This window comes from Danio aesculapii, chromosome 13 (genome assembly GCF_903798145.1).
Source record: "Danio aesculapii chromosome 13, fDanAes4.1, whole genome shotgun sequence".
NCBI classification, from domain to species: domain Eukaryota; kingdom Metazoa; phylum Chordata; class Actinopteri; order Cypriniformes; family Danionidae; genus Danio; species Danio aesculapii.
In genome coordinates, this window is record NC_079447.1 from 33,093,702 (window position 1) to 33,107,403 (window position 13,702).

General features: G+C 36.4%; 2 protein-coding genes across 3 annotated transcripts; one reads left to right on the forward strand and one right to left on the reverse strand.

Annotated features, from left to right (window-relative positions):
* The first annotated feature begins 140 nt into the window (after nucleotides 1-140).
* On the forward strand, nucleotides 141-4,005 carry LOC130239805 (BEN domain-containing protein 5-like). Its single transcript, XM_056471133.1, has 7 exons — nucleotides 141-521; nucleotides 609-721; nucleotides 1,849-1,890; nucleotides 2,978-3,013; nucleotides 3,094-3,143; nucleotides 3,258-3,471; nucleotides 3,603-4,005. Exons 1-7 carry the CDS (start codon nucleotides 490-492, stop codon nucleotides 3,725-3,727), a joined length of 612 nt encoding a protein of 203 aa, XP_056327108.1. The 5' UTR covers nucleotides 141-489; the 3' UTR covers nucleotides 3,728-4,005.
* Nucleotides 4,006-6,019: 2,014 nt separating this feature from the next.
* On the reverse strand, nucleotides 6,020-11,980 carry LOC130239645 (probable N-acetyltransferase CML5). 2 transcript variants are annotated; one of them, XM_056470931.1, is made up of 2 exons: nucleotides 11,770-11,980; nucleotides 6,020-9,490 (listed from the first exon to the last, which is right to left on the reverse strand). In XM_056470931.1, exon 2 carries the CDS (start codon nucleotides 9,484-9,486, stop codon nucleotides 8,818-8,820), a length of 669 nt encoding a protein of 222 aa, XP_056326906.1. In that variant the 5' UTR covers nucleotides 9,487-9,490; nucleotides 11,770-11,980; the 3' UTR covers nucleotides 6,020-8,817. The 2 variants fall into 2 exon arrangements, with proteins under 2 accessions (XP_056326906.1, XP_056326905.1); XM_056470930.1 differs by having other exon boundaries at nucleotides 6,020-9,498.
* Nucleotides 11,981-13,702: the final 1,722 nt, after the last annotated feature.

Here is a 13,702-nt window from a genome sequence, read left to right on the forward strand (position 1 = left end):
CAAAGAAATAGATTTTTAAACATTTTGCAACCTTTAGCCTCCTCATTACCAACAAAGGACATTTATGTAGAATGAGCCAATTATATTGTTTTAAGATATTTATATTTGTCTTTTTAATATAAACATTTTTTGGATGTAGTCTTGCATTTCACTTGCTTTTACTAATTAATATTTTATGCATGTGTCCAAACAAATCAGAAAAAAGCTGCAGAAGAGGCCAAACGAAAAAACCTTTTGGCCTTACTAAAAGAGCGACAAAACAAAAGAAAACTGTCTCCACTCTGCCCAACTCCAAACAAAAAAACAAAAGCTGATAACCTGTCCAACAAGGTTGATGATGGTGAGGATAAGGTGGACGATGATGATGATGATGATGATGATGATGGCGATGACGACGACGATGATGATGATGATGGTGGGGTTGTACCTGAAAAACTGTTTCAGGAGGCAAGACAAAAGCAACTATTATACAAAAAACAGGTCAACAAAATGTCTCTGCAACTGCAGGAAACTAAACAGAAGTAAGGGATGCTTTTACAGAGATTATTTTAGGAGTTTCTGTCAATGTTTTAGCTAGTCATAACATTCAGTATGTAATTTTGTTATAGGCTAGAGGAGCACATGAAACGAAGTGCAGAAGTTGAGGCGGAGAATAAACAGCTACGTTCATTAAACATGCAACTGCAGCAACAGTTGCTAAAATCACTCAACTCTTCATCTGGTGAGCTTTTCATCGCCTTATTTTCGCTGACCTCTGAGAATGTCATTCAAAGAAAAATGCAATCTTTCATGTTTAACTACTATTTATTATTATTATTATTATTATTATTATTATTATTATTATTATTATTATTATTATTATTATTATTATTATTATTATTGATTTCAACTATTATTTTAGCACAGAAAATCTTCTTACTGCCACAATTTTTAATTTTGTAATTTGTCAGATTTTCTAACAGGTTCACAAATAATGACTAATTTTATATTTTGTTAAAACTTTGCCCCATTATATGATGTCATAGACACATCTATTTAACTATGTAATTTATTGAAATGTGTGGAAACATTTCAGAACTTGCATTCTTTTGGATGACTGGAGCATCTACTGCCCATCCAATTTGTTATATCACATCTGTTTTCTTCTGCTTCTGCAAGGTATACCGACAGCAGCGACAGTTTACAGTGCAATTTACCATTTCAATTCACACAAACTCTACCTTCCAACGGGCCCAACTGACTTGGAATTGAATAATTCTCCCACTTTTACTAATTTTACTCAGCAGCCCTAAATCTGACTGACGATCAGCTTCACTGTTAACAACAGACCCAAAGGGCATATACTGAAACACAATAATATTGCTATAAAGAGTTGCTGTAGAAAACCAATAATAATAATAAAAATAAAATATCAGTAAAATATTATATTACAGGGCAGCACGGTGGCACAGTGGGTGGCACAATCGCCTCACAGCAAGAAGGTCACTGGTTTGTGCCCCAGCTGGGTCAGTTGGAATTTCTGTGTGGAGTTTGCATGTTTTTCCCATGTTGGCGTGGGTTTCCTCCTGGTGCTCTGGTTTCCCCCACAATCCAAAAAAAAAAAAACAAGTGGTATAGATGAATTGGGTCAGCTAAATTGTTCGAAGCGTATGTGTGTGAATGAGTGTGTATGGAATTTTTCCCATTGATGGGTTGAAGCTGGAAGGGCATCCGTTGCGTAAAACATATGCTGGATAAGTTGGCGGGTCATTCCACTGAGACGACCCCAGATTAATATCTACAGGGTAGATCCAGGAGATGCTGAAGGGATTATTGTCATTTGTCTTTTTGTCTTTCTAATTTTCACAGATTCTAGACCACCAAAACCAAAGGGGACCATAAATGTACAAAGTAAGTGCAACAAACACAGCCCAAAATCAGAAAAAGTTGGGACAGTATGGGAACGCAAATAAAAAAAATAAAAACTGGTAACACTTTATAATAACTACACACTATAAATCATTTATTAAGCACTGGCATCTAGTGAATTCATTATTTGTTAAGCATTAACTCCACATTAATAAACGTTAGTAATCAGTTTATTACGGCAGCTACACATGCTGTATTAATGACTTATAATCACATCTATAATGTGCTTAAGGATTGTATTTTTATAATTTGTGACTGGTTGATTTTTCATTACTAAATAAAGTATCACATTATTTACAAACCATTTGTATTTAAGAGTAGTTGTCTTTTTAAGATCATTCAGAATGAGTTAGTAAATGATTAATACACTATTGAAATCAACATTTATATATCTGATTATTCAGGCATATACTAATAGTTAATTTGTATGTTAATAAATGCTTTATTAACTCAACTTCAGGCAGTTTTGTGACCTAATCTAAAGTGAGGACTATTCATGCTTTATAAATCCCTTATAAATGACAATTAAGGGCTCTGTACAATGAACAATAATCTTTGCAAACTCATCTAAAAAGTAAAATTACTGTAAAATTTAAACATTGCTGAATAACAGCAGTGTCAAAATACGACAAAACTGGATAAAACAACAACAACAATATAATAATTTAACAATTTAATAGGATGCAATGTTTAAACTGTACAGTAATTTTATTTTAGATAAAATTGCAAAGATTTATTTTTTATTTGATACAGTTTCATTTGTGTATCTTCAATTGAATAGAAATGAACAAAGTTGTTTATTTTCTTTTTTCCTGTTTAGAATTTAACTGAGCCTTTATAAATGTGCTTATAAGTCAAGAATACAGCATTTGTAGCTGCAGTTGTAAACTGCTTACTAACATCTATTAATGTAGAGTTCGTGCTTAACAGATAATGAATTCACTATTTGCTAATGCTTAATAAATGGTTCATAGTGTGTAGTTATTATAAAGTGTTACCAGAATATTTTGTTTTCTGTGTTTTACATCTACTGTCATTTGTGATGGATTTCTTTTTCTATTTTACACAGACCCTCAGCAACAAAAACCAAAGAGCACCTTACAAAGTATGTGCAACAAAAATGTAACTCAAAGATATCTGAAATTTATATGCATTTCAAGTATATTTACATAATTTTTTATATAGTTGCAGAGGCTGACTGTGAGCAGCAATCACTATCCAGACAAGAAGATGAGGTACAACATTTCACTCATCATCTTTGCACATGTATTAATATTAAAATCCCCTACTGCACAGACTTTTATGTGCATATGTACAATTATTATTTTTGATTATATTAATTCTGTCAGATTCAATTGGTGAAACTTGGAGACATCCAAATCCGCAGTGACACCTGGACAGCAATCCAAAAAAACACCAGGGATTCTTTATTTGTGAAAGAATTGGCTGTGGCATTCTGGGGCACAAAGACTCTGGGGGACAGAAGTCTCACAGGGAAAGAATGCCCCACCACAAAAACTACAAAAAGACCTTTAACCCCACAGAAATTACACACACTGAAAGGTAGCAGAAGCCACAAGTTTTTTTGTAAAATGCCAAGTACTGAGATATGTGTCTTTATGTGTCTATAATAAATGTGTCTTTGTTCTTGTAGGACAGTAACATCACTGCTTATCTGTACATTTCTGTTTTAGCCTGCTTCAAGGAGTGGCTGGTGAAAGGGAATGTGGAGGAGCCAGAGCTGCAGGCCAGATTTTCAAAGGCTGGACGCTACATTACTGAAAAAATCATGGACATTAAAAAACAACAAAAAAAATGAACAGTTAATTGATTTATGATGTAAATGTGTTACACTTATAATAACCCCACTATGAATCATTTATTAGGTTTTATTAAGCATTAGCAAATAATGAATTCATAATTTGTTAAGCATTAACTCTATGTTAATGGATGTTAGTAAGCAGTTTATAAATACAGCATGTATAATGTGCATAATGATTGTTTTTATACTTTGGTAATGATTTATTTTACATTACTAAATGACGTATTGCATTATCTACAAACCAGTTACTTAAGAGTAGTTGGTGTTATTTTAAGATCAGGATTAAAACATTTGTTTTTTTTAATATACATTTGCATATCTTATTACTTAGTCATATAGTAATAGTTACTTTGTATGTTAATAAGTGTTTTATTAACTTTAGAAGGTCACAAAACTGGATGAAGTTGAGTTAATAAAGCAATTATTAACATACAAATTAGTTTATTAATCATATAATTATGCATTTTGAATGATCTAAAAAAGCTATTTTTAAATAACTTGTTTGTTAATAATGCAATACTGAATTTAGTAATGAAAAATGAATTATTAAGAAAGTATGAAAACAATCATTAGGCACACTATACATGTGGTTATGTCAAGAATATAGCATGTGTAGCTGTGTTTATAAACTGCTTACTAATGTCTATTAGGGTTGAGTTCATGCTTAACAAACAATAAATTCACTATTGCTAATGCTTAATAAATGGTCCATAGTGTGTAATATTGCCTTACCTATTATAAAGTGTTACCAATGTGGGTTATTTTAATTTACTTGTTGAGATAGAGTGTTGTTGTTGTTTTGTAAAAAAAAAAAGTTATTTGTGTTCATGTTTACCCATTATTTTTAGTAGTAGTAAGATTAGTATTACTATTATTATTATTATTGTTATTATTATTATTATTATTATTATTATTATGATATCATCATTATTAATTATAGAAATAAAAACATATAATGTTAATGAATGAAAGCTTGTGTTTTCATGATTTTCATCATGAACAGGCTACCATGCAAAAAATGTTAACTTACACAGATTTTAATGTTACCAGCACGAGATGCTAGTGACTAGGACCAGCATACCATGTTGTTCACCAGCATCATCATCCCATGCTGGTCACTAGCATACCAGCGCCAGCATCTCATGCTGGTGACCAATATCCCAGCATGGCATGCTGGTGCTGTGATGCTGGTGTTATGCTGGTGACCAGCATGGGATGCTGGTGCTGGGATGCTGGTGTTTTGCTGGTGACCAGCATGGGATGCTGATGCTTGTATCCTGGCCACCAGCATAGCACCAGCATCCAATGCTGGTCACCAGCATACCAGCACCAGCATCTCAAGCTGGTCACCAGCATACCAGCACCAGCATCCCATGCTGGTCACCAGCATACCAGCACCAGCATCCCATGCTGGTCACCAGCATACCAGCACCAGCATCCCATGCTGGTCACCAGCATAACACCAGCATCACAGCACCAGCATCACATGCTGGTCACCAGCATACCAGCACCAGCATCCCATGCTGGTCACCAGCATAACACCAGCATCACAGCACCAGCATCAAATGCTGGTCACCAGCATCACAGCACCAGCATCCCATGCTGGTCACCAGCATAACACCAGCATCCCATGCTGGTCACCAGCATAACACCAGCATCCCATGCTGGTCACCAGCATAACACCAGCATCCCATGCTGGTCACCAGCATCACAGCACCAGCATCCCATGCTGGTCACCAGCATCCCAGCACCAGCATCCCATGCTGGTCACCAGCATACCAGCACCAAAACACAACATATGCTGGTCTTGCTGGTGACCAGCAATGCTGGTCTATGCTGGTCTTTTCAGCAGGGTGGAGGACCACCAGCTGTGCACATTACTTATCTCATTAACCAAACACACCTGATTCAGATCATCAGCTCATTAGCAGAGACTGAAAGACCTGTAATGGGTGTTACAGACTATAAGGAGACATCCAAAACATGCAGAGTTGGTGGTCCTCCAGGAATGTGGTTGAGAAGCACTGCCCTACAGTATATCGGTTCATATTTCAGGATTTTCCCCTCCTTGCAATTTTATCTAAGGTCTTACTTTTTCCTCACAGTTCAGCGAAAAAAAGCCTGAATCACAAGATAAATTCCAATGGAAATGTTTTGTGTTATCTCTGAGAAGAAAAAAAAAAAATTGTAAAAATGTAAAACTCACAATTACAATTTTGCAGCTTTTTAGATAAAGGCAAGCAGAAACAATTATTCATAATGCAAGTAGCCAAACAAATAGCTACCCCATACTATCAACACGTTTTATTAAGGCAATGAAAACTGTTAATACAAATACATATTTTCTAGCAGAACAACAGCCTGGCATCCAATGTTGTTGTCTGTATAGACCCTATTTGAAACATTTCAAAGATGACAACTTTTCAAGTAGTGAATAATGTCTTCCATATAAAATTATATATTATTTTTTATATTTATAAAAGAGTTATATAAAAATGTAACTACAATATTTGCCATTGTAATGATACCATTTTAGCCTCTTTCACACAGTGATACCGGTAAATATACTGAAAATTGCCAGAACGACTTTACCGGTAAATTCATAAAAAAGGTGTTCACACAGGCACAGACGTCCTGTAATTTTTCCGGAAAAGACCATTCACACATCCATTCCAGAATACTGGTAAATTCTGACATCATTAAACAGAAATGAGTTCTAAACGGCTGCGCTTGCATTGGTAAATATAGATGGGGTCAGCCTTTTCTTGATGGTTTCTCTTTTATTTAAAGCTTTAGCATTCATGCAGTTGCTTTGTGAGACATCCAAAGACAGAAACGCAAACTGCAGCTGAATGTTTACACACTTTACATTACAAATTCGGTGGATGGATAAGTATTGTGAATAACTTAAGAAAAGATTTAGAGGAACATTTTCACATGTCGAGACGTTCATAATGTGCTGGTGCTCATCGGCACCTTCACGTGCACACGCATCAAGCAACTGAAGCAGAGCTTGAAGGTAAACAAACAGCAGTTTATCATAAGCATTTTATCGATAATTATTTACACAGTTGACATTAAGAATAAAGATAGAAACGTTATCTGACTAACATCTAGCAGTTAAATGTGTCTGGAAAAATATTCAAAGGCTTTCATATTCATAAACAGTGCGGATGTGAATGCGTCTGAGTGATCTGATTGGCTAAAGTATCTCATGTCAGCGCAATTCTAGACGTGAACGCGATCTTTCTGGCAATCTTTCTTCTGCGTTCACACAGCGCAGCATTCCAGCAAATTACCGGTAATGTTACAATTTCTCTTCCTCTTTCTCGGCTTTTATCTCCATGCTGGATCATTTTGAGATTTTGTGCTTTAAGGATTTTGTATTCCATATAGCCTAGAAAAATGAATATATAGACGTTCCCTCAGCTGAAACAGAAATTTGATCTTTTACCATCACAGTTTTTAGATATCTACAGCTGAGAAACTATGTTCGTACATCTATCTCCCACTTTGAACTATTAGCAGATGAACATGATGTATATAAATTACTTTCTGCCTGTCCTGATGCCTCTAATTTGATTTCCCATTTTATAGATGTCTTTACTGATCAGTTTAACATATCTACCTTGTATTTAAAAGATTCCTGGGAGAAAGATTTAGGTATTCAAATTACCAATGAGGACTGGAAGAAGTCTATCAAGGTCATAAGTAAATGTTCTATTAACTCAAGACACCAACTAATACAATACAAGTAGTATTGGTATTATATTTCTAGGGTTAAGCTTAATAAATTCTACCCGTCCATCTCCTCTAAATGTAACAAATGTGAATCTGCGGAGGGCTTCTTTACACATCTTTATTGGTCATTCCCAAAACTTTTTGAGTTTTGGAGCGAAATTTTCAGATTCTACTCTTAAGGCTTATTCTTGTGACCTCGTCCCTGAGCAATCGCTGTTTTTGGTTGGTCTGACCCACTTTGTGGGTTAAGTCATCAAGTGTAAAAAGCTGTCCAATATGGAATGGTGAGAGCTAAAAAAGATATTCTTTGTCTATGGAAAAAGGCATGAAAACCACGTTTTAAATCCTGGCTTTCAGAATTCTCAAGCACTTTACATTTAGAGAGACTTGGACACAATCTTTCTGATAACATTGCTGGCTTCGAAGCCACCTGGAAACCCTTTTTTAATGAACTGTGAAATGTGAAGGATAACAGTTTAAAGGTATGACCCTGTCATTGTTTGCAAGATCACCATATTGCCTGTGCCCACTGGCCTAGAAATATATGTGTAACATTGTTAACCTATGTATAAACCTGGAGGAACTGATGTAACAATCCAGGCTTAGAGCCGGTGGGGTAGGGGGGTGGTTTGGGTGGTTCGAAAGACCCACCCCTCACTGAAGATCCAAAATTTGTCCTATACATGAGCTTTTTTTCTATTTTGACTGCTATGCCATAATAAATTGTGAAAATTACCCCTAAAAGAAGGCTTTAACATCAAGTGGAATCCTATATTGGCTGTCGCTTCAAAGTGACTAAGGAAAGTTAAATGTGCTGGCCACATTTAAATGACAATAGGCAACAGTTTTAATTTAAAACTTTAACAGATTCCTTTTTTTTTAATGATATTCAATTCAATTAAATTCATGTTTATTTATACAGTGTTTTTTACAATGTAGATTGTGTCAAAGCAGCTTAAAATAGTTCAAGTTAAGTCCAGATTTCAGAGTTGAAGGTCATTTGCATTTGCGGGTGCATTTAGAAATAGAGAAAGATCAGGTAAGTTATTTGTAAATTCATCTTTAGTGGACGGGACGATAATTCTACCATACTATAATGGTTTTAAAATCTTTTTTTCTGTCTTTTGTCCTTTTTTTGCTTTGTTTGCCTTTTCTGTCTTTATAGTTGTTGGTTTTTGTATTGCTCTGTGTTGCTTTAAGGTTAAAATAAAAACATAATATTTTTAAAAATGAATATATAGGGATTAAGTTTTCTAAATAGAAATGACCAAAATACACACTCACAAACACACAATTGCTGATTTACATGGTAGTTAATGGCACCATATGACATGAATAGATCGTTTTTAGAATGACATTACATCACCAGTCCCGTGTGAATATTTAAACACCATGAACTTGATCAATCTGCCAGGAAGTGACGGCCACACAAACTCCTCTTCCTTTTTGAACCCAATGGTGTTGTACAGCTTGTGAGCGTCAGTTTGGACCATGGAGGTGAAAAGCACCACTCTCCTCACATTATGTCTGGCAACAAAATCCAAGGCTGTTTTACAAAGAGCTTTCGCGAGGCCACGGCCCCGAAACTCCCTTTTCACAGAGATCCTTTTCAGTTCCCAGGCACCTGGCTCCTCCACACAGGGCAAAATGCCCACCGTCCCAACAATAGACCCTTTCTCTTCAGCAACCCAAAAACTGCTCTTGCTCCCAGTTTGCATGTAGGAGCTCCTGATGTCCGACAGATCCTCGTTGAGCCCAAGCTGAATTCCCTGCTCAAAGAAATACTGCACTGACATCCGAATAATCAGCAAAACTCCACCGACACCCATAATGCAGGTCAGGAATGATCCGAAGAAGACTTGGATGAGCAGAAAAGCTCCACAGAGCAGAGCTTGAGCCCATGGCTGCTTCAGGGCCTGAAGATACACTGTCCCAACATGTTCTCTGAAGCCAGTAGAGTAAATCATCCTCACGGCTGTGTAATCAGCATCCCGATACTCCCGTATTTGATACATCAGGCTTAAGGACTAAAATTAAAGTGGATTGTTAAAAAACATATTTAGAGTCAAAGTTTGTGTGAAATCAAAATTTACAATGTGCATTTTGCTAGCTCACATTGTTATTCTTAATGTGAATAATTAATATATACAAGTTCATTCACTGAATAGAGATTTTTTAGTAATCTTCAAAAACATGAGTCAGTCAGAAGTTGCTGAGACTTTTACTTCAGTATGTTTATGTACTTCCAACTGAAACTGAATATTGAGTAAGGGCATGGCCAGTGTTGCCAGATAAAGCGGACTTTTTCCAGCCCAATAGCTGTCAAAAAGAATAGGGTCTGTCTGCGGACTGCAAGACAGGGGCATAACATGAAGGGATCTTATGGGCGTAACTTGTAGTACATTAGAAGCATAACTTGAAGTTATGGAGACATGTCAAAACTATTTTGGCGGCAATATGTCGCTGTACATCAGTTATTAACATCTACACCCACTCTACACCTAAACCCAACCATCACAGTTATTAACGTCTATACCTCCCACAACCCTAAACCCAACCATCACAGTTATTAATGTCTACAACTACCCCAACCATTAACCCAAACATCACAGTTATTAACGTCTACACCTACCACAACCCTAAACCCAACCATCACAGTTATTAACATCTACACCCACTCTGCACCTAAACCCAACCATCACAGTTATTAACATCTATACCTACCACAACCCTAAACCCAACCATCACAGTTATTAACATCTATACCTACCACAACCCTAAGCCCAACCATCACAGTTATTAACGTCAACAACCCTAAACCCAACCATCACAGTTATTAACATCTATACCTACCACAACCCTAAACCCAACCATCACAGTTATTAACATCTATACCTACCACAACCCTAAACCCAACCATCACAGTTATTAACATCTATACCTACCACAACCCTAAGCCCAACCATCACAGTTATTAACATCTATACCTACCACAACCCTAAACCCAACCATCACAGTTATTAACATCTATACCTACCACAACCCTAAGCCCAACCATCACAGTTATTAACATCTATACCTACCACAACCCTAAACCCAACCATCACAGTTATTAACATCTATACCTACCACAACCCTAAACCCAACCATCACAGTTATTAACATCTATACCTACCACAACCCTAAGCCCAACCATCACAGTTATTAATGTCTATACCACAACCCTAAGCCCATCCATCCCAGTTATTAACGTCACCACCTACCACAACCCTTAACCCAACCATCACAGTTATTAACGTCTACACCTACCACAACCCTAAACCCAACCAATTATTAATGTCTACAACTACCCCAACCATTACAGTTTTTAACGTACAGCAGGGAGTTGCAGAGGCTTTCATACTTGACGCACTCACCCTTGTACTGTTATTTACAACCACAGGGGGCGATCCTGAGTAGGCAATCTGACATGACAAAACGGACGAAGAAGTCACTGAGTGGAGTTGCATTATAATATAATATTTCCGCCATTTTGCCAACAAGTTGTCTCGTTATGACATCTAGCATAGTTCAATGGGATTTCGATAACAGCAAGTTACGCCCCTTCATCTTACACCCCTGTCTTGCAGTCTACAGACAGATACACTTGCTCCTAAACCCGCCCAAACGCACAAAAAATGCACAACATATTTCAAGAGTTCACACTTAGCTGATGATTGATTATAAAGCTTGTTTGGCATGCTGTCCTGGGAAAGAGCCCTGAGCTCATAAGATCCTCGAGCCTAGGGCTCCCTCACGTTACAAGGCGAGAGGTAGATCAGGTAGATCTCAAGAACTACCCTGCTGTAGTAGCTAGTGAACAGATAGTGATTGCTCTTAAGAGAAAACTACTTACTAGGAGCACGTCTATGGTGCCGATTTGGATTTGTCAATTAACTTAAGTGGCATGTTTTTGGACGGTGGGGGGAAACTGGGGAACCTGGGGGAAACCCACGTGAGCACATTGTGGCTGAAGCCGTCAAACTGACATCATCAGAGAAGGACCACTTCTAATGTGAAAGCAAATGGTAAAATGTTGATTGAAGATTACCAAAACAAACTTTTTTTAAAACTGATTAAATGTTCACCTAAAGAATAACAATGTGCGCTAGCAAAATAAACATTTAAAATTTTGATTTTACATGGAATGTAATTACTAGTCTGTTAACCTATTTGATTTTTAAAATCATTGTTCTAAGATGCATAACAAAGTATGTAGTCAAGAGTGTTTAAATGCTGTGATTACTAGTTAAACTTACCATCATCACACAGGCTTCTCCAGCTAAAAAATCATCTCAGAGAGACAGGACTGCTACCAGACAAGAGCAAATAGGTGACATCTGTGCAAAACAAAATGTTGTTTTAAATAAAACTATTTTATTCTGATTAGCATTAAGACTATATAAAATAAAATAAAAAAAGTATAAAGAGCATAGAAGTCAGTGTAAGTTCTTTGTTTTAGTTCAGATGACTGAGAATGAAAACTTCCTGTGTGGCATCACATGATCTTTTCAGCTTCAGACCACTGCTGTTGCTCACAGAGCTAATCAAACCCCCCAAAATACAACTGCATGCAGTAATGAAGGGTTCGGGCACAACAGAGACATGGCAGACGAGATCAGACCAACTGCAACAATGAGAACATCAAGCCATTTGAGATCATTTTAATCAAAAATTATCTTCTTTTTCATGGCTGATAAATATTCTTTTTTTATTCACTAGTAAAGATTTTTGTTTATAACTTATGGCCAATAGGAGGCGCTGAAACAGAAATGACGTGGTGTGGTCAATGTGGGTGGGTGGATATATCTCGTTTTAACTTTCTCCTTGCACCTTGTGCTGGATGCCTTCAGTTAATACCCTAATCAAATAAAGAAACTAGGCTTTTCTTTTCACTATATTTCGTAGTTAGAGTTTTGTTCAGGACCGTCTTTTGTATTGTCTTTCAAGGAATTATTAGATTCATACCTTATCACAGGGTATCTTGATGAGTTCTGCGAATGAAGCTAATGTCCACTCCAGGGAGAAAATGAATAAAAATGCAGTTTTATTAATAAAATAAATCCAGGGGAAAAGATGAATAAAAGTAAACAGAAGAACAAAACAAAAATCCTTTACTTTATTCTTCGTTGAGAATAAGCCCTGGCCTTTTATACAGTATTTAAACCTTTGAATACAGGTGTGCCTTTAATGTTTTAAGCTATCAATGTTTGATATACTTGAATATATTTTTAAAAATGTCAATACAGAGAAGAAAATCCCCTTTTGTTCTGGTAAATACATGGTAAAGCAATAATCAATGTTTGATATGCTAAAAGTCCAATATACTTAAGTATATCAATAGTTTGATCTACCTGGGCATATCTCAAAAATGTTAATACAAAGAAGAAATCCCTTTTTGTTATCTAGAGCTTAGTAATTACTCTCTAGGATGATAGACTTGGATAAAAACATGGCAAAGCATTTCTTCTATCGCATTAGCATTTGGTTTTCCAGGGGTCTTGTCCTCCCTCTAAGGCCATAGCTCCCAGGTTTTCATCAGTTTACAATTGGTTAGAAGGGTCATCTGGACTATGTCTTCCTTTATTGTCAGCAGAAAACTGACCCACTTCAGAATGTCATCCTTGTCCTTTTTGAACTCTCTGTCGAAGGCGCCTCTGTCATCTCTTTCTTTTCATTGCTAATAGCTGTTTTTAAAAGCATATGAATATCCAAATATGTAAGTAATGTTTTGTGTCTTTACAATTATTGTCATTAAACCATCCAGACACTACAGCGTTGAAGTCACAGGAGGTGGCAGAGTTTAAGTCAGTTTTAGGGACTATAATCATGACGCTAATCCAGAAAGAAGCTCGGTGTAGGCCTGAAAAAGTGGGTAAAAAACTTTTAATGTCGGAGATTACACTCAAACAGCAAGATTACACAGTAACTAGTCAATGACCCTTTTAACAATTGGGCTGCCCTCTATATGTGCGCCTAATTTTATGACTTCCTGCAAGCAGGTTTATGTGTGTCTCAGAATGAAGAGCGCAAGAGGAATAAGAAAATACAATAGGCATTGTCACATCTTCTGTGCTTTTACCCTAAAAACAAATAAATAAATAAATAAATAAAACAGGCCAACTGTTCTATGAATTACTGATCTCTATTAAAACATATTGTGTGTGTGTATACATGTTAAAACACTGGACA

Bases quoted from the DNA above. Each gene is read 5' to 3' on its own strand.
- LOC130239805 (XM_056471133.1), top strand. From the start codon at position 490: ATGTCTCTGCAACTGCAGGAAACTAAACAGAA. The intron at 522-608 runs GTAAGGGATGCT...ATTTTGTTATAG, and splicing joins CTGCAGGAAACTAAACAGAA to GCTAGAGGAGCACATGAAAC. The intron at 722-1,848 runs GTGAGCTTTTCA...TAATTTTCACAG, and splicing joins ATCACTCAACTCTTCATCTG to ATTCTAGACCACCAAAACCA.